General features: G+C 54.3%; 1 protein-coding gene across 1 annotated transcript in view; it reads right to left on the bottom strand.

Annotated features, from left to right (window-relative positions):
- The window catches only part of DSCAML1 (DS cell adhesion molecule like 1), a 346,359-nt gene that overhangs the window by 77,211 nt on the left and 244,089 nt on the right, over nucleotides 1–25,059 (bottom strand). Inside the window, exons 4-8 of the mRNA XM_061203579.1 lie at nucleotides 23,135–23,281; nucleotides 17,058–17,336; nucleotides 13,279–13,554; nucleotides 10,737–11,033; nucleotides 8,761–9,033 (exon numbers count right to left, since the gene is read on the bottom strand). Coding sequence (XP_061059562.1) covers nucleotides 8,761–9,033; nucleotides 10,737–11,033; nucleotides 13,279–13,554; nucleotides 17,058–17,336; nucleotides 23,135–23,281 — 1,272 coding nt within the window. The remainder of the gene's footprint in view (nucleotides 1–8,760; nucleotides 9,034–10,736; nucleotides 11,034–13,278; nucleotides 13,555–17,057; nucleotides 17,337–23,134; nucleotides 23,282–25,059) is intronic.

Genomic DNA, 25,059 nt, shown 5'->3' with positions numbered 1-25,059 from the left:
TGGGGTGCCCTGTCATTGTCCCCTGGCTCCCGTCCCTCTGCCCACCCAGGCCTGGATCTGCTGTCTCTGTTCAGGGCCTGGGCTGGCCTGAACTAATCATGACCTTCAGATTTGTCCTGGAACTTGCATGGTGATGACTCATGTGCTTCTTGACTCCTGTCTGCTTGCTGACACACTGCCCAGCTTTTAACCTGACTTCCCTGCCATTCCTCGGTGCCCCTGTGCTCACTGTCTCATCCCAGAGCTGAGTCTCCCAGATGCCTGGGGGCCTGGGATGGGTAGAGATGACGTGCCTCAGATGGTGAGGCTGTCCTTCGTGTGCACCCCACAGCTGCTCATCTAAAGCCAGGCTGCTGTAGCCTGGTCTCCTCCTGTAGAGGTCTCATCACCCACCCCATTGTCTTCATGCATTAGGACGGGCGAGAGGAAGCTCCCATCACTGGTTGTTTTCAGCTCCTTTATACACACCTCCCACCAATAATGTGATATGGGCTTAATTATCCCCAGTATACAGATGAGAAAACTGAGGTTCAGATCAGAGAATTCATTTGCCTTAGATCACCCAGCTCAAAAGAGGGGACTGTGGGATTTGAAACCTGATCTGTCTGCTCTCCAAGTCCAAGCTCTCTTTCTTATGCTACCTGGTTGCCTTGTTGAGAAAGCCCCAAACATGCCCAGACCCGAGACCCCTTTGTCTCATAAACGAGCTCCCCTTGGGTGGCAGGAAAGAGCAGAGAGGGAGCCCTGTCATCTGCGAGATAACTAGTTGGTTAGACTCACCCAGCTAAACGTCATCCACATAGCCCCCACCCCCCAGAGATTCGGCCCTCCCCCTCTCCTACTGCCCACATCTCAGCCCCTGGGGGGGGCCTGTCTGGAGCCTGAGCCTCTGCAAGAGGGATCCTCCTTTCTCAGCTCTGGCTAGAGCAACAGCCATTATCTTTATGATAACTCAATTAGGCCACAGTGACTTCCCCAGCAAGTGGGGGGAGAAGAGAGAGAAGGAGACAATTAGCTTAACAAAGATGAGCACCCAGTAGATGAGATATCCTTTCTGCAGTCAAATGATTAAATTACAAGGCTGTCCACAGTCCTCTGGCCTTCTCCCAGGCACCAGCCCCACCCCTCCTTGGAAGCTTGCTACTCTCCCCACCCAGAGTGAACACACCAGGGGGTGAACCCTGAGGAGAAAAGGATAGGTGACATCATATGCATGCCCAAGGCACCCCAAGGATTTTCAGGGCTCCGTAGGAAGCGGCCTCTGTGAAGTGGCCAGGTGTGGACAGGGCAAAACCCTTGACAGCCCTTTGGATCTCTGGGGAAGTTCCTGGTCAAGAGTTCTAGGTCCAGAGGAAGTGACATTTAGAAGGGCTGTTGCCCCCATGCCCTATGGGATGAGAGCAGGGGCCTTAACTGACCTTCTCAATGTCACCTCCCACCTTACCCTTCACCCTGGCCATGGGGGCTCCATCAGTTTGCCATAAACACCCACAGCTCCGAAATTCAGCCCAGGCCTGGGTGAACACAGCTGGGCCCTGGGTGGAAATAACCACCATGTGTGCTCTGCCATGGGCCCAAATCCAGGTCCTCAGTCCAGCCAGGTTTTCTGGGGCTCTGGTCGTTGTCTGGATCTCCCCACCCCCAAACTCTGGCTGCTGCTACTCCCTGGGCTGGGGCCTTGCCTCCAGTATTCTGAGTGGTTTGTGGGGCCTTGGATATCTCCAGAGAAATCTCTCTGGAACCCTGACTCTAGTAATGGCCCAATGCTCATTGCTGAGATTTCCCAGAGATTCCTCGTTGGGCTCCCACCGCCCTTTTTGGGGTCCTTTGATCAGATTGAGTCCTCTGGCCTCCTTGGACTTTTTGATGGAATGGTTGCAGAGACCCAGATCTGCCAGCCAGTTTGTCTCCTTAGGTTTAGCAGAACCAGTTCTGGTCCAGTCTTCCTTCCCACAAAGACCCAAATCTAGAGCCCAGCAGGCCTCATGAGAAACTCCTCTCCGTCCTTTCAGACCCCGCTCCAGTACCACCTCCTCTGTGAAGCCTGCCCTCCTCCTGTACAGCCCTGCAACAGCTGGTTCACACCTTGATCATGGCACTCATCACATGCCGGTGGGGTATCTGTTTGCATTACCACCTTCCCTGGGTGTCTGGGAGTTCCTGCAGGGCAGTAACTAGGACTTCTTTACCTGGCAAATTGTAGGAGCCCAAATAATGCTTGTCAGGTGAGTAAATGAATAAATGTATGTCTGGATATCATTTCCTGGGTTGACCTTAGAAGTTTACCTATGAGGTGGGCAAGGGGTGGGGAGAGCACAGGATGGGGGTTCATTCAGAAAAAGAGGGCGCTCTACCCTCTTCCTCAAGATGCTGTATTTATGCTACAGAATTTTGGAGCTGGGAGCTTCTCCCTTGGTTCTTCCTGAGGTTCAGGCCCTTGCTAGCACCAGAGCTGGCTCCTTTAAGAGCGCTAGGGACATGGGGAGAGTCGTGGCAGTCATGACGGCCTGCAGAGGGGAATGTGTGGGTCAAGCAAGGAGCTGGGGGGCTCTGCCTAGAGAGGAGAGGGCCTTGCCCCAGGGATGGATGGCCAAGCGCTCCATTTCCGTTGAGGACAGAGCAAGTGGAGACTGAAACTAGGCAGGGAGATTTAGCTCAGGCAAGGGAAAGATTGTCTCTCTCAGTAAGAAGGGATTTAGATAATGGAATAAGTTACTAAGGCAGGTTAATTCATTAATTAACTAATTCATCTAATATTTATGAAATGCCTGCTCTGTGAAGGCATTATGCTCCGGGTGGGCTGGGGAAAGTAGAAGCATGCTTAAAATATGGATAGAACCTCGGGAAGCATAGCATTTGCTCGGGAAGTTAAGCCATTTCCCTCAGTGGTTATTGGACAAGCGCCACCTGAACACACAGATACTGAACTCAGAGACGAGAAGAGGTGTCATTTGGTTGGGTGAACGCAGCTGCATGGAGGAGGTGGCATTTGGACTGAGGGTTAAAGGATGCACATGCTTTACAAAATATATGGAGTGAGAGCGTGGGAAAAGGCTGAGACAAGAGGCAGAGGCCAACCAGGGGCTGTCATTCCCTTCCGGTCTTCAGGAATAACACTGATGGCAATTCGAGTGGCCAGGGAAGGAGAGAGCAGCCAACCTCCATCCTGGGGGGGTTAGGCATTCACCCGGGCCAGCCAGAGTTCTCTAGTGCACTGCTGCCCTGCTGGAAGTAGATGGCCAGATCACCCCCAGGGGTCCAAGGAGTAAGGCTCTTTACTTCCCGCCCCACTCTGCCCTGCTGTAGGTTGATGGGGCAGGTGTGGTTCTGTGGGGGGATAAGTGTCCCCTTAGAAACTCCTTGGTGGGAGTGGTAGAAGCCAGAGCTGCTCACAGAATTCCTCGGCTCCAGGCTGGCATTCTGACAACCCTATAACTCCAGCACATGAGGACCGCCTGGAGGGAGAAGAAAGCCTAGGGATCCCGGCTCCTTCACGGGCTTGCTGAATACCAGCAGGAGGCTGTGAGTGGGAGGCTCTGAGAAGCAGGGTGGGGCGCCCCGTGATGTGGACATGGGACTGCTTTCTGAACTGTGAGTCTGTGGTGTCTCCCCTGCGCTCAGAAGTGGACACGGGCTCGTTGAGTGTGTGTGTATGTCCATTTCCACTTCTGTGAAAGAAGAAGCTGAGGCTCGGATCACCTCCATGGTGGTGATGACAAGAGACCTCTTCAGGGTTGATAGTCCACAAGGACTCCCCTCCTGCCCATGACTCCTAGCATTTCCCCAGCACATGGCCTGAATGTAAGGGGTATGGATGCCGCATAACCAAGGGATTTATCTCTGGAAGCCCTGCTCTGGCCACAGTCATCTTTGGTGAGAGGGCAACTCAGTCAGCTGTGAGGGAAGCAGGGTCAGAGCAAGATGCTGTGATGGCGAGAGGTCAGAGGCTGGCGTGGCTGAAAAGACACAGCGGTCGTGGCAGTCCCTGTGGTCCCTGGCCACCATAAAGCTGTTTCGGCCACTTGTTTGGGGGTGTTGCACAGAGGAGGGCATGCTGACCACCAGCCCAGCCCATAAACACTTTATGGTGTCTCTCATGATCTCTCTTCGGGACCGAATCTTTTTATTTATTGCACCATTTAGCAGAGAATGGGCACTGTGTGAAGTTGGAGCTTCTCTGCTTGTGCAGCACAGAGATGGGGAAAGACTCTGTAATCCAAGAGTGACGTGGGCCAGCTGCCTCGTCACCACCACCCTGTCTCTGCCCCTGAGCCTCGGTTTTCTCATCTGCAAAACGGAGGAGTTGGATGAAGTAATCTCTAAAGTCTGATGCTCATTTTCCAGTTGTAACAAGTCTAATATTATAGGAATATTCATAACTCACTTCAGTTTTTTTAATGCAACCCCCTCTTCTCAGGAAGGCCTTCCCTGACCACCCTATTTAAAATTGCAAACCACTCTTCCTGCCCCTTGGCACTCTGATTCCCACTCCCTATTTGACATGAGACATCTTTCACGGATTTCACGTTATTAACCACTTCCCTGATAGAATGTAAGCTCCCCAAGGGCAGGAATTTTTGTCTGTCTTGAGCACAGCTGTGTTCATAGAATGGCGCCTGGAATATAGTGGGTGCATAGTTAACGTCACTGAATGAATAAATAGATACTGCTTCATCCTCCTCCTCATCCTCATCGTGGACACCGCCGTCACCGTGATCGCTGTCTGTCCAGTAAGGAGGATGCTTGCTCCTGTGCTCCTGGCTCCCTCTGCCGAGGAAAAGGGCTGTTGGCAGCAGCATCCTTGGCACTCCCTCCCCCCAGTACATTTGGCAATCTGCCTCCGCGGAACCTGTTGTGCCCCCTTCCTCTGGATTCTGGTGTGTTCCTTCCAAAACTCCACCTGTGCCAATGGCAGGCATTTGGCCAGGGGGTTGGCTCTCTCTTAAGCCCCCTGATCATAGAAACCCCCAACACATTCTCTAGGGTGGAAGGGGGCCTCCCCGAAGGCTCCAAGCACACGGCCGGGACTTGTTGAGCAGCAAGGGAAGAAAGAGCGTGGATGAGTACAGGCACTCGGGAGTGAGGGTGCGTACGTGCGTGCGTGTGTGTGTGTGTGTGTGTGTGTGTTGGCACTACCTCTGGGTCCTGGTCTTACTGAGCGTGGGCAGAAAGCACCTCATGCCCTTGTTTTGGCTCCGGAGGCTCAGATGTGCGGGTGGAGATGTTCCCTCACTGAGCCAAAGCCAAGAAGCCCCACTTGCAGCCCTGCCTTCTTAGTTAATTAAACATTCGGCCTGCGTGCCCAGAGATGCTTTTATGCTACATTATTTTTCAGCTACAGAGGGCCCTAAAGACACCAAATCTAGGTTGGATCTCTGGGCCCTCCTCTTGGCATCCTGCCAAGGATCTCTCTGGGTACCCAGAGACAAGCACTCGCCTTCCCCACAGCCTGGCTCTCCCCTGCCAGTCAGTGCCACATGCACCCAAGCCCAGGCAGCCCTCGAAGCATCCTCACCCTCTCTCGCCTTGGCCCTCCTGCCTTGCTGGATCACAACAGGCTCACTTAGGTGCCATTTTCTATGGTAGCACCTGCAGCCACCTTTTGTGGGTCAGGAATGTTGCTTCACAGGAGGATACAGACAGAGGGAACATTTGTGTATATGCAGCTGCATGTGTGTATGTGTGCAAGTGTGGACAGGCTAACGTGTCTATTTGTTGCACGCACATGCATACAATGCGTACAGTGCGTCCATGCGTGTGTACTCATGTACACAGGTCTCTGCACATGTGTGTGCATGCATGTGCATGTGTGTCTGGTGTGTTCTGCTCGCCTCAGCTCAGTGTTTGAAAAATTCATCAGAAGACAAGCAGTCCCAGAAGGAGTGGAGTCAGCAGTGGTTTTTCCAGCTCATGGAGCAGCGTGGGTTTATGCCCCGCCCTGCCTGCGGGCTCTTGGCCCCACAGAGAGATGGGGGGTAGGACTTCCAACAAATCTCAAGCTTCTAGTGCGCTGTCCTGCCCCCACTCGCCCTTTCCTACACTCCAGGTCTCTGCTCTGATCCTCTGGGTGGGACGCGCGTCCCAGCCAGGCAGCAGGAGTGGGGTGGAGAGCGCTGCCCTCGGGCCCTGTCCCCCTCTCCCCCAGAGTCGGGGCCCCTTTCCACACCCAGGGGCACCTCCTCCACCCTCCTCCTTGAGCAGCTCTTAGAACAGCACGTCAGCTAATCAAGCAGCTTGCTCATAATCAGCTCTGATGGGTTCTTCTGCAAAAGTGCATTCTAATGAAGTTGGGAGAGGGAGACTGGGAGAGAGCGGGGATGATGGGTTTAAGCTTTCGGACAGGCAGGGGCACGGGGTCCCAGGGCCACCATACAAATGCTGCTTCTCGGGCTGGAGAGAAAACAAGTGACTATAGCCCTTCTGGGGCTGGATTTGCAGACCCTGTGGGTAGGGAAGGGGCCGTGTGTGCACACACGCCTGTGTACTATACACACACATATGCCCCTGCTTTTGAACTCCAAGCTTGTGCTGTGTGCTGGGAGCCACATGTGCCCAGTGCAGGGGCTCTGCCCTCTGAGATCACACACACACACACACACACACACACACACACGCGCGCGCGCGCACCCCTTTCCCTCTCCCAGGGCTGGGAAACATTGTCGCTCAGCACAATCACAACAGGCCCAGCGAGTCGCTGAGACGGAATGCATCAGATTCAATTCATTAGGACTGATCGCTCCCTGAATGGGGTTGAATAATTGATGAGCAGATGCAGCTTTCAGGATGTTCCGCATACTCCGAGGCTCGCTGGAGCCCTGTTATTTATTTATTTTTTTAAGTCAACAAACCCGGCCAAATGCTCGCTAGTGCAGGCGGGTGAAGGGAGTAGAGCAAAGGTTAGATGTTTTAATATGTGATGTTTACACTGTAAACTCTCGGTCCACGGCTTGTGACAGAAATGGATACAGAAGGGTCACCCAGAGATGCTGGGAACGGGAGGCAGGCCGGGGATGGGGCCTGGGGGCTGTGAGGTTCCTGCCGGCACAAGGCCCCTGGGCTGGGCAAAGGTTTTAGGCTGAAAGGGGGGTCCAGGATGCCCCTCGGCCTGGCTGGGGTGCAGCAGTCGGTGGGGGGGCAGTGAGGCAGATGCTGTTAGGGTCTCCTCTCTCCTCCCCAGGCTGGAGATGGGCCCCCGAGACAGCCCCTCCCCCAGTTCTCAGGCTCAGAGCCAGGCTTCCCGGAAAGTCACTCCAACCCAGACTAATGTCTCAGTTTCAGCTCAAGAAACACACACTGTCTGGCACTGTGACAGGTGGTGGGTGCACAAGGGGGCATGTGACACGGCCCCAGTGTGCCGATGAGAGTGAGCCCTGGTGACAAGTGAGCAGAGGAGCGAAGCACTGATTGCACGTTTTGCTGCTACCTTCCGTTTCTCCAGCTGTTCTCCTGACATCTGCCCCTGGAGGTCCCATCTTCACCGCATGCGTGAAGGGGCCCAAAACAGGCAGCATCTGTCTCCCCAAACCTTTCCTTCCCCCAGACTCCCCTCTTCCTGTTCACAAGGCCTCCACTCCGTCTTGCTTCAGGAGTCTGGGGCCCCCTGGGGCCTTCCCCCTGTGCCAGGGCCCCTTTCGCAGGCCCGGACCCCCCTGCTTTCTCTTCCTTCCCATGGGCCCTAGGGCACAGGCTGGCCCCCTCTCTGGGTTCATGTTGTCCCTTGGGGATATGCGTGAGCCTGCCCTGGCTCTTCAGAAAGGGACATAAGCCCCTGACCCAACACGGCCACCACGGACCCAGTGACTTTCCACGCCAGCTGCCTGGCTTTTACTGACCTCTCCTTAGCCAGGCCTGGCAGGCGCCACCTCTACATCCTGCCCCCTAGGTGACCGGGCCACCCTGCTCTCACCCACCGTCCAGACAATCTCCAGGCCTGTCAGTTCCAAAGAATGTGTTTGGGAGGGAGCTTCACACCCCCGCACAGCCCCTGAACCCAGGGGGCAGCTGTCGTTTAGTCACGAATTCATTTATTTGCTCATTTATATGCATTCATTTGTTGAATGCACAGACATTTACTGAAAGGCTGCCACATACCAGGCACTGTGTTAGGTGCCCCCGCACAAAACAAAGACCTCACCCAGGTGAGCATGGAGGGCCTGGGAGGGAGGAGGATTTTAGGCACCAGGCGGTGCTCTCCAGGCCTCCAGCTGCACTAGCAGGTGGAAGGGCCTTGCCCGTCCCATCAAAGCAGCCTCGGCCGGCCAGTCTGAGCCCTGGAAGGGAGTCAGGGCGCCCAGCATGTGCACCCTCCGCCCAGCCTCCCGCTGCGTCTGCTCTCCGGCTCCTGCCCCTCTCCTACCTGTTGGTCTCTCATGGGCCCTGCTGAGTTCTGGGTGGCTCCATGCTGACATCAGGGGAACAATATAGCCTGTCACCTCTGGCCTGAGCCTCTTGCCCAGGTGCCATGGTCCCCTCATGCCCCTGGGGCCAGTGCTGCCTTGACTTGCAGCCCACAGAAGGAACTGGAATGTAGAGGTACCCATGGCCTTCTTAGGTACCCCCTGCAATCTCCCCCCTCCCGGCCCCCAGCAATCTTCCACCCTGCCCCCTTTTTTCCAAGCTCCAGGCCGGAGCCCTCTCTTCCGTGGCTTTCCACTCCCTCAGGACTGCCTGCTGCTGCCTGACTGGCTGGCTGAAGAGCGGCCCACAATCCTGGGCGAGCAGGAGGGCTCCGGTTCAGGCTGGCAGTGGGGGGCAGCCTACCTTTGACGGCCACGTGGACGCTCTGGCTGATGGAGAGCTGCGGCTGGATGAGGACGCTGCACAGGTACTCCCCTTCGTCCATGCCCTTCTGCACATCAGTCAGTTTGAGGGTCCCGTTCTCGAACACCACCTGGCGGTGGTTGTCGGGCAGCAGGAGGGCGTCCTTATACCACTTGATGGAGTAGTAGGGGTAGCCGATGACCCTGCAGTTGATAAGGGTGTCCCGCCCAGCGACAGCTGTGATGTTCTTCATCGCCCGGATGCTGGGGGGGCCTGGGCGGGAGTTGGGAGGGAGGAGGAGAGGAGGGGCGATGGTGCGGTTAGCTAGGGACAGCCAGGCGCTGCCCCGTGATGCTCTTCTCAGTTGCTTGGACTCGGAAACTCTTAGGGGATGGAAATTTGGCAGGGGGAGAGGGAGGCCTTTTTTACAAGACTAAAGGCAGAGGTTGGAACTGGGGGCACCCGTGGTCTCTCCCGGACTCACTGTTACTAGCTTCCAATAGTTGCAAACAGACACGTTTCATTCCTTCCCTGGGGCGAGAATCCATTCCCCTAACAGGATAGGCTAGATGAGCGAACTGAAGCCTCACCAAGAAGTTACTGGGATTTGAGAGGGCGAATCCTCATTTATGAGGAGATTAAGATTTGGGGGTTAAAGTGGAAAAGTAGAGATTTTGTTATTTTCATTTGATCTGCTTATAATGGTCTTGTACCAAAAGGGATCGCACATACATTAACTATGTAAAGGACAATAGGAAGGTCTTCAATGGATGATTTTCTTTCAACAGGTAAATGTGTTTTGTGGGCCCCTGAGAAGGGGCTATAAAGAGGGGCTCTGACCACACTGGCGGAGGGGAGGGAGTGTCGTCGCCTGGGTCAGGTAGGTGGATGGCCACGTGGGAATTGCAAAGGGGGCTCAGAGGCCACCATGCAGGGTTAGTGCTGGAGTGGGTACATGAAACTCTGGGCTTCCAGATCCCCACCCGGCAGATGAGGGGCAGGACCAGGGCATCTTCCACGACCCTGCAGCTCTGTCCCCTTCCAGTTCAGAGAGGGCGGGAGGGTGGCCAAAGGGAGGCCACATTTCTCATGTGGGGTCGGAGACCTGGCACAGGTGAATTTAGCATGAACCCCCCGCTCCCTTCCCCGTTCCCATGACAGCCACCAGCGCCCCTAGTCCATTGCCCCTTCTCTCCCGCTCCCCTGCGCCTCTTCTGCTCTCGTGTCAGGGCTCACTGGTTGGGTCAGATGAGGACCAGTCTGACGCCACAGGGCTGCAAAGAGCTTCAGAGGATCCTCTGCTCTCACCACAGCAACTTGGAGACCTGAGGCACGGGGATGGTCACCTTGAGAACTCCTTCCCCCTCTCTTGAAGGTGCTTGCCTTGGGGCACCCTCACCCAGCCTGAGTCCCCTATTCTTGATGGCTGGGGTCTTGGAGGGTAGCCAGGGGAGGGTGGACTGAGAGATGCTGGTGCCCTGGCTCCTGGCTGCTTACACCTCCTGGAGTATTGTGGGAGTGGGATACAGCTTCGGTGGACACCCCTATCAAAGGGCAAGCCTGGCCCCACTGCCCCTTCCTTGTCCCTGGCCTTGCAAGGCCCTGGTGGGACTGTAGGTGCCAGTGGAGTGCTTAGTGTCCCTGGGGCCAGAGAGATTGATGGGGAGGAACGGGGTGGGGGGCAGGATTGTGGGAGGGGTGAAGGGGGATGGGGAATGGGAATGCAAAGGGGGTGAACTGTACCAGACACACACACACACACACACACACACACACACACACACACACACACACACACAAGAATGGATGATGGGACTTGGGGAGGGCAGGGAAACGGGGAGAGAGAGGAGAGAGACCTCTACTAAAATCAAAATGACGATTAATAATAAGTACTAATCACCACAAGAAGAATGGTAACCACAGAGATGGCAAAGGAACTCAAAAGCCTATTCTGATATTTAAATGTAGACAGGCACCTCTTACGTTTATTCGCGCCTGATATTCAGCACTGCCCACCGAGTTCCGTGCGGTGCACCGGTACACGCCCCCGTCGCGGATCTGGGGCCCCGTGACATTCATGTGGCTGATGGTGGTGCCGTCGGACATGGTGTACTGGCTGGTGCGGTGGCTTCCGTCCCGCACGACGGGCTCGTCGTCCAGGGCCCAGGTGACGGTAGGGGGCGGGGCGCCCTTGGCTGCGCACATCAGTGAGAACTGCTCCCCGGGGTTGACCACCTTCTCGCTGAAGGATGAGACGATGCGGGGCGTGCCGTCTGCAGGGAGCGAGGAGCCCCCTTAAGGGTCACCGAGTCACAGAGAGACCGTCCCCCCCAGGCCACCCCACCTCGTCATGGGGAGGAGGCAACGCAGAGGACATAACAATGGTAAAGCACTTCCGCGTACTTCCAAGATTCATGTACCATCCGCAAAACCCTGTTTAGTGCACGTGAATGAAGACTCCTGGATTTGAATCCTCCCTCAACTACCTGTTAGCTCTGTGTCTTTGGGCAAGTTACTTAACCTCTCTGAGTCTTTCCATCTCCCCTCTATGGAGGATGGAGATAATGGGGATAATGATTATATCCTCCTGGTACTGATGATGTGAGGAGTAAATGAATTAATGCATTAAAGATGCTTACACAGCACTTTGTAAGTGCTCAAAAAATGTTAGCTCCTCTCAACTTTTCCTTTTCTGCCTCTTTCTCCTCCCTTTTAAAATAAAGCCATAGAGGCTCAGAGGTTAGCTATGTGTGGAACCAGGACCTGAACGGTCCAATTCCAGCTCTCATTCGAGCGGGAGGGGTGCTGGTGCCGTAGCTCTGTTAGCAAAAGCCTGGAGCTTGAGGCTTAAAATGCAAGCTGCCCAGGGGCAGTGGTGGTGGTGGGGTCTATTTTGGGGCTTAAGTCTTGGTGAATGGAATAACCTTGGACAGGACAAGTAACCCCCCCGGGCTCCACTTCCCCCATGGATCATGGGGGATGTAATCATTAACCCTGGCCATCCTTCCACACAGGATTGCTGTAAAGGATTAAAATAGGTGCTAAATCCTTGAAAAAGTCAAACACCAAAACATACATACAAAAAAAAGCAAGGCAAATGTAACCTGGCACTCTACATGCCACCCACATTTCACACCAAAATGCTGACGTTAACTCAGGCTGCCAGCCCCTGGCCCCATTTCTGAGGGAGACCCTTATCTCCAACCTGGGGAGAGCCTGGTGCCTGGTGGAGCCTGGGACTGCCTGGCACGGTCACTGCCTTTGGCCTCTCCTCTGCCTCTCTCCCCAGCCCTCGCTCTCTGGCTGCCCCTCCCTTCCAGCTCATTGCCCCTCTCACCAGCCTCATTCTCCACATCCCAGCTCTGAACTGGCGGGCACCAGCTGTCCTGTAAGATCCACCAACAGCATAGGGGTAGCCCTCAGAGAGAAAATGCACTGGGTGGGAGTAGTCTGCTCCTGGGTGGGGAGTAGTTCAGACAGGAGGTCCCCTGAGATGAAAGGCACCCATTTCACACTAGGCTGCGCCCAGCCGATGTGTTTCCTCATTGGGAAGAGAGACCAGGGATAGGGCAGGACAAGAGGAGGTAGGGGCTGAGGAAGGCAGTTTGCTGGGCACTGGGTGAAGGATGAGGGCTTAGTTTCGATGGATGCCCAGCTCTCATGCCCCACTTGCCAAGGAATGAGGACCCCTGGGCTGTAACAGTGAGACAGATACCCGTGGGGTTTGCCCGGGTTTGGTGTTTTTGTTATCACAGTGAAAAATCCTTGGAAGGAACAGGATTATGGGAGCAACAAAGGAGCTGGGGAACCACTAAATTTGTTGGTAAGGATAGGGCCTCTGCTAACCCCCCCTGCATCTTTGTGCAAATAAGAAAAGGTGCCTCCTCTGCATGGTCACAGCCCAGTGTGGGTGCATGGCTTGGTAAGTGGAGTGCAAGCTGGATTTCAGTCCTCACCCTCTTAGCTGGGCACCTTGTGTAGTGAACGACCCGAACAACCATACACAGAGGTGCTGGGTGAGGAACCTTGGGGGGGTGGTAGCTTTAAAGGGAGAGAGAAGCAGGTAGAAAGCCAGGTCCATGGTAAGAAACAGGGCCTGCTGTGAAGAGACCTCAGGCAGGGAGAGGATTCAAAAATCCAGAGGTTCCCAGCACCCTTCCAGGGCCTCTGGGAGACCGAGAGTCTTTGAGACCCTACTGAAGGCCCTTCTAATAGTGAAGTTCTAGTAATTTTGAAGGGCAGAGTCAACAGAGTATGGCGGATAAGAGCCCTGAGTTCAAACCCCAGCCCTCTTCCTTAGCAGGGCTGTGTGACCTTGGGCAAGTGACCAGAGCCTCGGTTTCCTCAACTGCAAAATGGTTATTATCAAAAAAAAAAAAAAAGTATCTCCACACGGGGCCCTTGGGAGGATTAAATAAGATAGTGCATCTGCCTGGAGTGCTGGATGAATGCCTCCTGCCTCTGGCCGGGCTGTAGGAGTCCTGAACCTGCCCATCTGCCCCGGCGGCCCCAGCTCACCCTCGAGCACAATGATGGCGAAGTCCTGGGCGGTCTGGGCTTTGCGGGTGGCGAAGCACTGGTAGGCCCCAGAGTGGCTCTTCTGGGCTGAGGTGATGAGCAGGGTCTCGTTGCTGAGCCCGCGGATGGAGATGGCCTCATTGGGCAGCACCAGCTCGGTGTTGCGGTACCAGCGGAGGGTGAACTCCGGGGAGCCCGTCAGGGCGCAGGAGAGGATGACCGTGCTGCCAATGCCGGTCTTCAGCTTCTTTGGTGTCAGGGTCACATGAAGAGGGTCTGGGCGGGACCAGGCAGGGGAGAGGCGAGGGAAAACAGGGAGGAAAAGAAAAGAAAAAGGACTCACTGTGAGTGGAATGTGGCTAGGGGTGGGCTGTGGTCACAAAAGGCCCCAGGAGTCAGGAAGCCCTGATTCTGTCTCCAAGGCTCCTTGTAGCAGGGGGGACCAGGACGAGCGAATTCCTTTCTCTAGGCCTCAGTTTACTCATCTGTTAAATGGCAGGGTCAGGCCAGGAGATGTCTCTACATCTGTTATTCTGATGGCTTGTGCTTTCCTGATGTGGGCCCTTTGGCTGGGCGGGGCTGGGAAGCTCCCTTTGGCTCATGAGGAGGATGGGAGCTTGGCTGGTTCATTGTCCTCGCTGTCACCCACCCTAGAAACCAGGGAGGCACCCGTGGCCCAGCCACCTGTCTCCTGTACTTATACAGATAACCACTTGCTACCTTCTGCTGGTCTGACTTTCTTTATATGCATCAGTTAACCCCCTGCTCTTCATCTCCACCACCCCTGTCCTGCTGCAGGCCTGCAGCTCCTGGCCTGGACCCATGCAGTACTCTCTTCTCCCTGCCCCCCTTTGCCCTGTGTCCCTCCATCGGTTCTCCATGCTGCAGCCAGCCACCGCCCTGTTCAGAACTTCCACGGCGCCCAAAAACTCAACGTGGCATTCAAGGCCATCAAGGCCCTTGGGGACCTGGCGCCCTTCTCAGCAATGCAGTGTCTAGACCAGCAGCCTGCCTGTGGTTCCTGCACACCCAGAGTCTCACCTAGAACACTCTTTGCCCTCTCTACCTACTTCCTACTCATCCTTCACATTGAACTCAGGTGTCATCTCTTCCAGGAAGCCTTCCTGGACACCACTCCCCTCCCAGGCTGGGTTAAAGATCTCTCTTCTGGGGCTCCCTGTGTGTAACTAACACAACACTAAGCTCATGGTCTTCTAATCACCCCTTTGTTTCTATCTCTCCCTCTGGGCTATGAGCCACTTGAAAGCAGGGCGGTGTCCCTCATCTTTATATCACTACTGCTGTCCGAGTCATGTTTATTGCTTGACTGGCTGGCTGGCTGGCTGGTTACCACCCCCAAGCTGGCCTCTCTCCCTTGATCTCCATGGGCTTGGGGTTCTATACAGGAGCTTGAGGCCTGCAGGAGCCTTGGACCCCCAACGAGGGAGCCTGCAGGAGCTGGGGGCACGGCAGGCCCGTCTGCTTTGTGTGAGTCAAAGCACACACAAGTCTGCTCACACTCTGCTCTCCCCACTCACTCCCAGAGCCTCTGCCCGCTGTCCAGGAAATGTCAGTGCAACATGACGCAGGTGGCATCCTGCTTGTCCCGGTCACCAGCCAGGGCTCTCAGGGCCCTGCCAGCCAGCCGCTCTCTCCTCACTGCCCCTGCACGGGCTAGGATGCGTGGGAGGCTTGGGGGCAGAATGACGTGGAGTATGGAAAGCACTGCTCTCCTCTCCCTGAACCTGGCAGAGAGGAGCTATGAGAAGGACGGAAGACGGAGAAAAGCCAAGTCACTTCCCTTTGAGCCTGGTTGTCCAGTCAAGCCCAGTGTGGGAGAGGGTGGGGAGCTGTCTCAGAGGAGAATGAGGTGTACCCTTCCACTCAGGGGCGGGGGCAGGCGGTGCGTGCACACAGCTGTAGGCAGTTACTTATTGTGTGTCTGTGTGCGTGCTCTAGGATGAGAGTGCGTTACGCGGAGGAATGTGTGTATTTGTGAGTGTACGTGGGCACCATATATGTGTGCACATGTGTACGGGGAGGTGGGCATGTGAACTTTCAACACATCTGCCTGTGTGTGTGTGTGTGTGTGTGTGTGTAAGTACCTGCCTGCCTGTCTGTCCTGAGGCAGGAGCTCTGAACACCAAATTACTCAGTTAGGTTCGCTAATTTTCCAAAGATTTGAGGGTACGTGGCTCTCCTGACGTGTTCCCTGAGACAGTGTGTGTGTATGAATGTGAGTGTGAGTGTGAATATGTGTGTGTGTGTGTATAGCAGGAGGGGTTGAAGGTAATTCTAGACCAAACAATTTTGGACAGTGCTTAGGTCAAGAGGGTATAATCCTGGTCCTTCTACCTGCCTACTCTGCGGTCCAGGGTTTGTTTATACGAGAGGAACCCCCCTTGCCCCCAAGCCTGCAGCATTGTAACCTAAGCATTTGTATTATGAACTGTGGCTCCCAGAGCATTTCTTGGGGCTCTTTCTGCTCTTCCAGCTTCACAGTGAATTCGCAGAGGGGGGGTCTCTTCCCCACACTGCAGATAAATGTGCTCCAACTATCAAGACCCCCTTGACTATGGGGAGGACACCGGGCCCATATCTGGGCTGAGGGCGACAGGACAGCAGGCCCAGAAGGCCAGGAGGGGGTGGGCTCTGTGTGGTTCTCTGGTCCACCTGAGGGTCCGCAGACCTGCAGCTCTGTGCTCATGAGATAGGTGGTGAGCTGGGAGGAGAGCATCTTTGGTCAATATTAACGGCAGAGGGGCCCTTTCTGCAGGATGGGGATGGGGATGGGGATGGGGATGGGGATGGGGTCACCTCTGGACGGCCTCTTTCCGCTGCCCAGGCCGAGTCCCTCGCAATGCCCTCAGGTGCAAAGTTCAAGGACTCAGGCTATTGCTGCCCCACAGGAGTGAGATCCCACAATCCTGGGTCTCCAAATCTCAGCTCCACTGCTGCCAACACCTTCCCTGCAGCCCCGAGAGCAGGGAACTCAAGGGAGGGACGGGGTGGGGTGGGTGCAAAGGATGCCCCTGGGTCTCATAAATCCCCCTCCAGGGTTCTTTCCCTAGCTTCAGCCCCTCTGCCTCCACCTCTCTGCCCTTCCAGCAGCTCAGCAGCAGCAGGAGTCTGCGAGGACCTCCTGCTCTCCACACGTGCTCCCTGGACCCTGGGGCTCTGGGATGGGGAGGAACAGGAAGGACCAGAGTTAATGCCCAACTGGCAGGTCCTGGAAAGGCTGCCTTGGTTGTTTACCTCCAGTGTCTGCCCTGATCAATCAGTACCTCTATTAATTATCGCTAAATATTCTGAACGTCACCTCTGATGGGTTTACATGTCCTCTGATGGATTCACATGAGCATTCTTTCCTTTAGTATAGACTCTGCCTCCTCCCAAGAAGCTGAGGAGCCTCGTGAGCTTATCACATCACCGTCATTGTCCCTTTTGACCCTCGTGACCTCTGGGAGGTAGGAGGGCCAGGGTTATTACCCCCTTTGACAGAAGAGGGCACAGAGGTGATGCCCAGGGTTATACGATTTTCCCCAAGTCAGCTACTATCTGACGATATCAGAACCAAAAGGCAGGTCTTCTGATTTCAAACCCAGTGCTTTTCCCAGGACACCAACCTGCCTTCCCCAGGACACCAACCTGCCTCCCCCAACCAGGGGCTCATCCCCTGGGGCCAGCCAGAGGCAGGGGCGGCTGCCCCCATGCCCCTCCCCACCTCACGCGGTGCTCTCAAAGATTACTGAAGCTGGAAGAGGGGCTTCCCCGCTCACCGATGACTGTGAGGGTGCCTGTGGCCTCTGCTGAGCCGAAGGTGTTGGTGACCTCACAAATGTAGGTGCCGCTGTCCTCGGTCCGCAGGTCACTGATGGTCAGCCCCGTGATGTGCTTGGTCCAGCGGCTATCAGCTGGGAGGGGTCGGCCATCCTTGAGCCAGCGGATGGCAGGGATGGGGTAGCCGGAGGCGGTGCAGGGCAGCTCCATGTTGTGGCCGGCCCACATTTCCTGGGAGTGGAAGCCGTCCAGGATGGTGGGGATCGACTCGGCCGGGTCTGGAAGGCAGAGAACACGAGAGGTCCTGGCCAGCCCTGGGTGGGAGCAGGAAGGCAGGCACCCAGAACTTGCTGCCCACTGGTGCCCGGAGTGAATGATACCCAGTGTGGGAGGCTCACTGTGTCTCCCTGTGCCCCAGACTCTGGCCCAAACGCTCCTACTCGGGCCAGACGGAGGCCCTGAGAGGCACGGCTGGGAGCAGGGGCTGGGGGAGGAGAGGATATGGTGGGCAGACTAGGCTAGAATGACAGACAGACAGACAGAGGGAAAAAGGGAAACAGCAAGAGACACGGGGAGGGAGAGACTTTCATACAAACAGTCCCTGTGACGTGAGAATCGTGACATCTTGGGTTTGTAATTCTGGTCAGTCTCAGTCTGGGCCCATCAAGGATGGGCATCCCTGTCGCCTCCTGTCTCCTCCCACCTGCAATCTGGGCGGGCTCAGAGGGGGCAGTGCCTTTCCACTGGGGCCCAGAAGGATTCGGAAGTTAAGCCTTCCACAAAACACACTGGCTACCCCAACGATGCTTCTGTTTTTTGCATTCCCAAACCTAGAGAAAGTAGCGACTGCGGGCCTGCGCCCCACACTGCGGAAGTCCTAGGCCCTCACTGGTGGGATTCTGTGTGTGATGCCCGTGTTATGTGAGCGGCGTGCTGGCTGCTACCTCAGTCTAGTTCTCACCCTAAAAGGCCCCTCTGGGTTTTCTGCCCACCGGGGACCTTCCCCTGATGTAAAACTCCCATAGGCTCCCTCTACCTACATATTACAATCCACACTTCTTATCCTGAATTAGGCCTTCTGGGATCTGTGATCTCACCCCAACCAGGTCCCTGGCCTGGCCTGCCTCCCGCCGACCCCTTTCTGGTCTCACCAGTTCCCCACTCAGGGCATGCTGTCAGCACACTGTCCGCCAGCCTGCTCTGCTTGGCCAACTGCTACTGATCTTTCACAAACCAGCTTCAACGTCACCTCCTCCGGACGCCTCCCTCAGGCCACTTTCACTGGATTCTCATAGAGTTTTCTTTTTCTTTCATTTTATTTTCAAGCAACCTTTCCTTTTTAAAGAAAAAGCATTAGAAGTGCAATATATGCACATGACAAAACTTCAGAAGTAGAGAAGAGCATACGGTGAAAAGGGAGTCCCCCTCACCCCTGCACCCAGCCACCCCACTTCCCTCCCAGGGGCAACCACTGTCGCCACTTCCTCCCAGGCCCTTACCAACAGCACTTAGCACCAGGCCATGTATCTGGCTCCCCTGGAAGGCCGAGAACCCCTTGAGGCAGCGCTGATCCCCTCCGGCATCTCCACGTGCCTGGCACAGAGCAGGGCTGCTGGACCATAAACGTCTGAGGGAGGGTGAACGGGGGCACGTGGGCATGGGGTGGGCCGGGGGTCTGCCTTTTCCACATGGCAGAACTTTACAGGCTCATGGAATAGTAGAGCTGGCTTAGGGACTCGGAAGGCACACACAGATGAGGACCTGGAGACCAGAGAGGTGCAGTGACCTGCTCAGATCACACTGCAGAGCCAAGATCCGAAACCAGGTCTCTCCCACCCTTGTTCAGTAAATGGGGTCTGAGACGGAATAATCTAACCCTGGATTCTGCTCCAGAGTGAACCGTGAGAGCGCTGACGCCCCTCTTGGCCCCTTCTTGACTAAATGGGAAATTTCCTCTGTCCTCAGCTCACCCGCCCCCCCTGCCCCCTTTGGAGACAGGCTGGGCTAGGAATGCTCCTCCCTGAGGAAAGAACTTTCCAGAAGATTCTCTGCTCCTTCCCTATGGTCCATGGCTTCTCACAAGGAGCCTGAGACTGGGAATCAGGAGACCCAGGCACCAGTGGGCCTGGGTCACTGATAAGCCGTGTGACCTTGGGTGAGTCTTATGATCTCCCAGAGCCTGAGTTTCCTCGTCCGCACGTGGAGGTGATACCGCTGCTTCCAGATCTCCTAAGGCTGTTGTGGGCAACAGAGCAAAATGTGTGTCAAAGAGCTCGAGTGACACTAACCCACCACGCAGACGTGCCTGGCGATGACTATTCTGCCCCCGCCTGCCCTCCCTCCCTGCCAGCTTCTGCGGCCTCTTCCCCATCCTGTGGGAATGGTCGGGCTAAACAAACCCGGTGCCAGGGAAGAATTACTCAATGTGACACTTAATTGATGCAAAATACACAAATTCCGTGGCGCACCGCAGAATTTACAAGCGGAGGGGTCCATGGGGCGGTGGAGGAAGGGGCTGGGGGTGGGGATGGAATTAATCGCCGAGTCTCAGGCGTGAAATTAAATTCTGAGGGAAAGAAACCTCTTTCATTACTCCGGAGCAGAAGTAAAATGCTGTGGCGTGTATGGCGACAGCCTGGGGGGATCGGAGGCTGCCAGGGCCAGTGCAGGGCTGGGAGACAGATGGCCTGGCCCTGAGAAATCTCTGGGGGTACGCTGGGGCTGGGCTGGCGGGGGGTAGGGGGTCAGTGTGCCCCGGGGTCGGGGTCAGGGGCTGCTGGGACCTCCCCCAGCTGGCTGAACAGTGCTGCCCTGGAATATGACGTCTGCACCTGGCTCGCCACCCCGTGAGCTGGGGCACCCTGGTCCAGTCTCTCAGCCTCTCTGGTCCCTGGTGCCCTCCTTTATAAATGCAAATGATGGTGCCTCTTCCACAGAGCTAATGCCCATGACAGCACTTGGTAAACTCCAAAAAGCACCTCGATGTGACGAATGGTTATTAGGTTGTATTTTTAGGGGGCTCAGACTTTTCCCGCAACTGCCTCCTCTTCGGAGAATTAACAGAAAAATGAAAAGTCCCTCCCCGCTCCCGCCCCCGCCCCCGCCCGAGATGTAGTAGGAATAATAATCCAGCGACAATAGAACAACAAGAATGACGACCACAACAAGCAGAGCAGCTACTCTCTACTGAGCCCTTCCTGTGTGTTCGGTCCCACGCTAAGCTTTTTACACGCGGCACCCTATTTAATTCTCACAACAACCCCAAGGAGAACATGTCACTCCCATTTTACAGATGGGGAAGCTGAGGTTTGGAGACATTACTGATCTGATGCCAGGTTGTACAGCTAGTGAGTGTTGAGGCTAAGACTGAAACCTTGGTCTGATTCCTAAGTCCTTTTTCCAATACGTCTCACTCTCTCCTTCCCACTTCCCTCCCTATTACTTAATCAAACACCTGGTGAGAACTGAAAAAACCACAGGTGTGGTTGCTGCCCTCATCCAATGACCATCTATAAGGCACTGCTGCGGGGATCATTCTGCCCCTTCCTCTTGCCTTTGGATCTGGTGAGGAGGAGGGGCAGCCGTCCCTTGGGGTGTGCCGGGCTCAGACCCCCTCAGCCACCAGGTGCCTTGGCAGGGCCCAGCTCTGCCAGGACACCCAGCTGCATCTCCCATCCCTGATTCCAGGGGCTGGCCCGGAGCTTCTGGACAGAGAGGGATGACACCCTTCCTGACCATCAGCCCCAGGAGCTCACAGGGTTCTGGCCACTAAGGAGTGAAACATCTCAGTTGAAAGCTGCCATGGGACTGACCCCTGCCCTCATCTCTGGGAGTGGATCTGAAATGTGAGGCTGTGGGCGGAGGCCTGAGCCCTCCTGACACGAATCTCCTTCTGCGCTGCCTCGCTTGGGTATCAGTTGCATTTTTGCCGAGACAAGCTGCTTGTAGATTGCCTTGTCACATCACATCACATCAGGGCCCGCGTCACTCCTGGGGCCCCTTCCCCTCGGCTCCCCTCCGCTCCTAACGTCTTCTACCCTGTCGCAGTCATCTTGTCTAGCCTTGTCTCTCTGTTAGGTTTCTGTTTTTCTCTGTCCTATGTTTTTCTCTCTCTGTGCCCATGCCTCTCCCCTTTTGTCGTCTGGGTGCCTCCCTATCTTTGCTTCTCCGTTTCTCTATTTGGGCTTCATCTCCGAGTCTCTGGTAGCATCTCCCATTCTCCGCATCCCCACCCGCCATCCCCAGCTGGTGGGCAATGAGAGCAGGAGAAGGGTTGGCATATCCTCCAGTTTAAAGGGCGCCTTTTTTGAGGGACAAGAGTGGAAGTAAGATTAGTAGGATGAAGGGGCTAAGTATTCATGCACGGGAAAGGAGCAGGCCTGCAGCAGGGAGGATTTCTGTGCCTTTCCCACATCGTATGAAAGGCATGCAAATGAGATGCAAAACACTACACAAACAAGTCCCTATCATTTGGAAGGTAACCACTGACACATTTGGGAATTGGGCTGCAGATGGCAAGGTCTAGCCACAAAGATGGGGCCACACAGCACAGCCCCGTCTCCTGCCCACGTGACAGCGCAGTCTCCCTTGGCATTGATTAATTCCACAAATATTTACCTAGCACCTACTATGTGCCAGGCACAGGACCAGGCTCTGGAGACACAAGGGGGAATCAGAGAGCCCGATCCTCGCTCTCCTGGCTTCCGCTTTTCCGCTCTTGCCCCCAAATGCAGCAGGCAAATAAGAGGGGGTCCTGGATAGAGTCACCTGCTGGTCAGGGTAGTCCTCGCCAAACCACAGAATGTCAGAGGTAGACAGAATCTGAGCTGTCACCTAATCTAGCTCCTTTTTCAGAGATCCAGAGACATTGCATGATTTGGTGGGGCTAGTCCCCAAACCCAGGTGTTCTGACTATCAGTTCATCTCCCTTCCAAAAGCCACTCTGATCCCACCTCCACAAGAGCAGAGATTTTCAAATTGCAGGTCACAAACTGTTAGGAAGTTATGAAATCCATTTGGTGAGTTGCGCCCAGCATTTAGATAAAATGAAATGGGATAGAATAGAATAGAAAATATCAGAGTGCATCGCAATGCACGTGGTAGGAAACACCAGCGAGCATTGCATAGGTTATGATGTCTGTGGACCACTGTCAGGAGTGTGAAAAGTGCTATTCCGGAAAGCCTTCCTTGAAGAGCGCCAAGTGCCCTTCTTTCTTCTGTGACTGGGGCACGTGTGTGGTGTTTGACTAGCCCCTTCCATGAGGGTGTGCAGCTGGAGGATGCTGGGGTCAGGGGGCTCAGTGTGAATTCTGGCTGTGCCTCCCACTGGTTAAACAGTTGGGGCAAGTTGCCTGGCTTCCCTAAGTTCTGGTTTTCTCACCTGTAGAAATAAGGAGAGCAGTGCACACCTCACCAGGCTATTATAGGGCCTAAGATACAGCACATAGGTGAAATTTCTGGCACACAGGGGGATTCAGTAAATATTAGCTTTCATCCTTCCATAAGGAGCTATAATCACTCCAGAATAAAAATGTGTTATTTAATTTAGAGATTTTTTTTTTAACCTTTTGTTTGCCTACTTTCAAATGTTGTGAGGTGGGCTATAACAAAAGACATACATGTATTCAAAAATAGATAGAATAGAATCCTAAAAAATACTTAGAGACACAGGGAAGTACAAAATCTCCCTAATCAAATCCAATCCAACTGAATCATTACTATGTTTGCATAGCAGATTGTATCTATGAACTTCCTGGCGGCAAAGGCAAAAAAGGAAAGAGAGGATGGGTTCCATATCCCTCATTATTTGATAAATGGTAAAATAACAATTCTTCAGGAGAGTTAAGCTTTCTCAGGTATAGACTCCTGAAAAGAATTTAACTGTAGAGTCCTTATATGAAGGATACCCAAAACCAAACTGGACAAGGTCTCCCCCAGTGGTTTCTGTACCTGTGTTCTTTAATCTCCTTCTCTGAATCCCCTGAGCACACAGCAGACTCCCTGATCAGTGGTGCCGACATGCCCACCCGGTCCCGGGGGTGGGCTGGTGCCCTTCCTCCCCAGCCTTCTCGCCTACCTGTCACGGAGAGGCGGGCCCCGTTGCTCTGCCGGGTCTCCCCGCTATACTTGTGCTTGGTGATGCAGCGGTAGGTGGAGAGGGCATCCTCCTTCTGCACGTCAGAGATGTACAGCCCGCCGTGGTAAGTAATAAAAAACCTGTTTTCTGGAGACATAATCAGGACACAGTCGATTACTCCTCTGGCTGGGCACACAACCAGAAGCAACTTGGGCCTGCAGGTGGCCTTCTCCTAGGCCAGGACTGCTGCCCAGGGGAGGGGAGGTGATGGGGAAAACAAGGGGGTGAAGCTGATATAGTGCTGAAGGCAGGGGAGCATCACTAACCGATGAGGATTTTCTATGTGCAAACAAATAGAAATTACAGTGATTATTCCTTTAAGTGTAGATACTTCAGCTTTTTACAGGAAGATGTTGGGCTTTGGAGTCAGACTAAGATCTGGGTTCCAATCTGACTCTTTTACTTATTAGCTGTGTGACCTTGGGAAAGTTACTTAACCTCTCTGAGCCTTATCTGTGCAACAGGGTGCAAATAATCCTTCAAAGAGTATTATTATTATTAGAGTATTATTATTATTATTAAAAAGTAATAAAGTGTCTGGCACACAGTAAGTGCTCACTTAGTGAATATCAGTCCTCATCTTTCCCATCTCTTTGCAAGAGTTTGCAAAGATTTAATGTTCATTGCTTGCTTGTTCTTACAATTGTTCGAGGTGTCATCTCCATTTTAAAATCACACAGCCAGTAAGTGGATCAGAACTCAGGCCTTCTGGCTCCCAGCTCTCCCTTTGCACTGAGCCTAAACACAAGCCTAAATCCCTTTCTCTCAGTTTTCATCATTTATTCACCCAAGAAACAGTTATTGAGGCTAAGCTATACTAGGAGTGGGGGCATGGAGATACAGATTTACAATACTAATTCATCATACAGTTTTTGATACCATTTTGTTCAAGGCAAAGTTGCCAGCACTGCGCCCTCCACGGTCTCACTGCCGTGACAGCGAGAAGCGGAAAGGACAGAGTAGTTTCACCCATTTAGCTGATTACAAGACAAGACTCCACTCCGAGGTAGAGTGGATTTTCTCGTCCAGGGTCCTAAGGCAAACCCTGAACTTGAGCTAGTCAGGGCTGATTTTAAAAGGGGAGAATGCGGACTTGAGGGTTGGGGAGGGGCTTGCATCTGGCTTTGGGACTCTCTAAGCTCATGGTCTCCCACCCAAGACCCAGCCAGACTGAGATCGAGAAGCTAACCTAGGGTCCCTCTGCCTGCTCTCTAGGGGCACAGCTGCTTCCCCAGGAGGGCATAGCAGACCCCAGGCTGCCATCTTCACCAGAGGGGGCATCAGAATCAGGACAGCGAATAATGACTTACAAGAAAGCTGCAGGGGAGAGGGTAATGCTGACCTCATACAAAGGACCTGCTAACATTGGACTGTCAGGCTTTCATAAGGAAACATTTTGGGTAGCCCCATGTCCTTCAAATCCTATTATTTTGAGGTCTGCTTCCTCCTACCTGGGCGCTGAGTGAGCCCTCTCAACCACTGACAAGAGCCCTGATACTGGCTCATTCTCCTATTAGGAATATTCCGTGGTGTCTCATCCCTCCAAGCACAAGCCCAAGATCTCAGCACCAGCAAACAGGGACCTCACCAAAGGATACTTTCCAACAAGGAAAGCTGTAGAATTGCAGGGTTGAAGAGCTGAATGTGCTTGACCACGTCTTTAACAAAGCTTCTCTGGCCTTCATTTGAATACCTCCAGGGCTGGAGCACTCACTACTTCATTTAGTGGCCCATTCCAAAGTTGATAGCTCTGACTTTGAGAAAGATCTCCCTTGCTCACAACTGAGCTCCATGGGTCCTGGTTTCTACTTGTTGGACCCTTACAGAACCAGCCTAAACCTGTGTTACTGACACACTCCCTCACA

Source organism: Eubalaena glacialis, chromosome 10, assembly GCF_028564815.1.
Source record: "Eubalaena glacialis isolate mEubGla1 chromosome 10, mEubGla1.1.hap2.+ XY, whole genome shotgun sequence".
NCBI classification, from domain to species: Eukaryota; Metazoa; Chordata; class Mammalia; order Artiodactyla; family Balaenidae; genus Eubalaena; species Eubalaena glacialis.
Note: the sequence above shows the minus strand (reverse complement) of the source record. Positions and strands in the feature narration are given on the sequence as shown.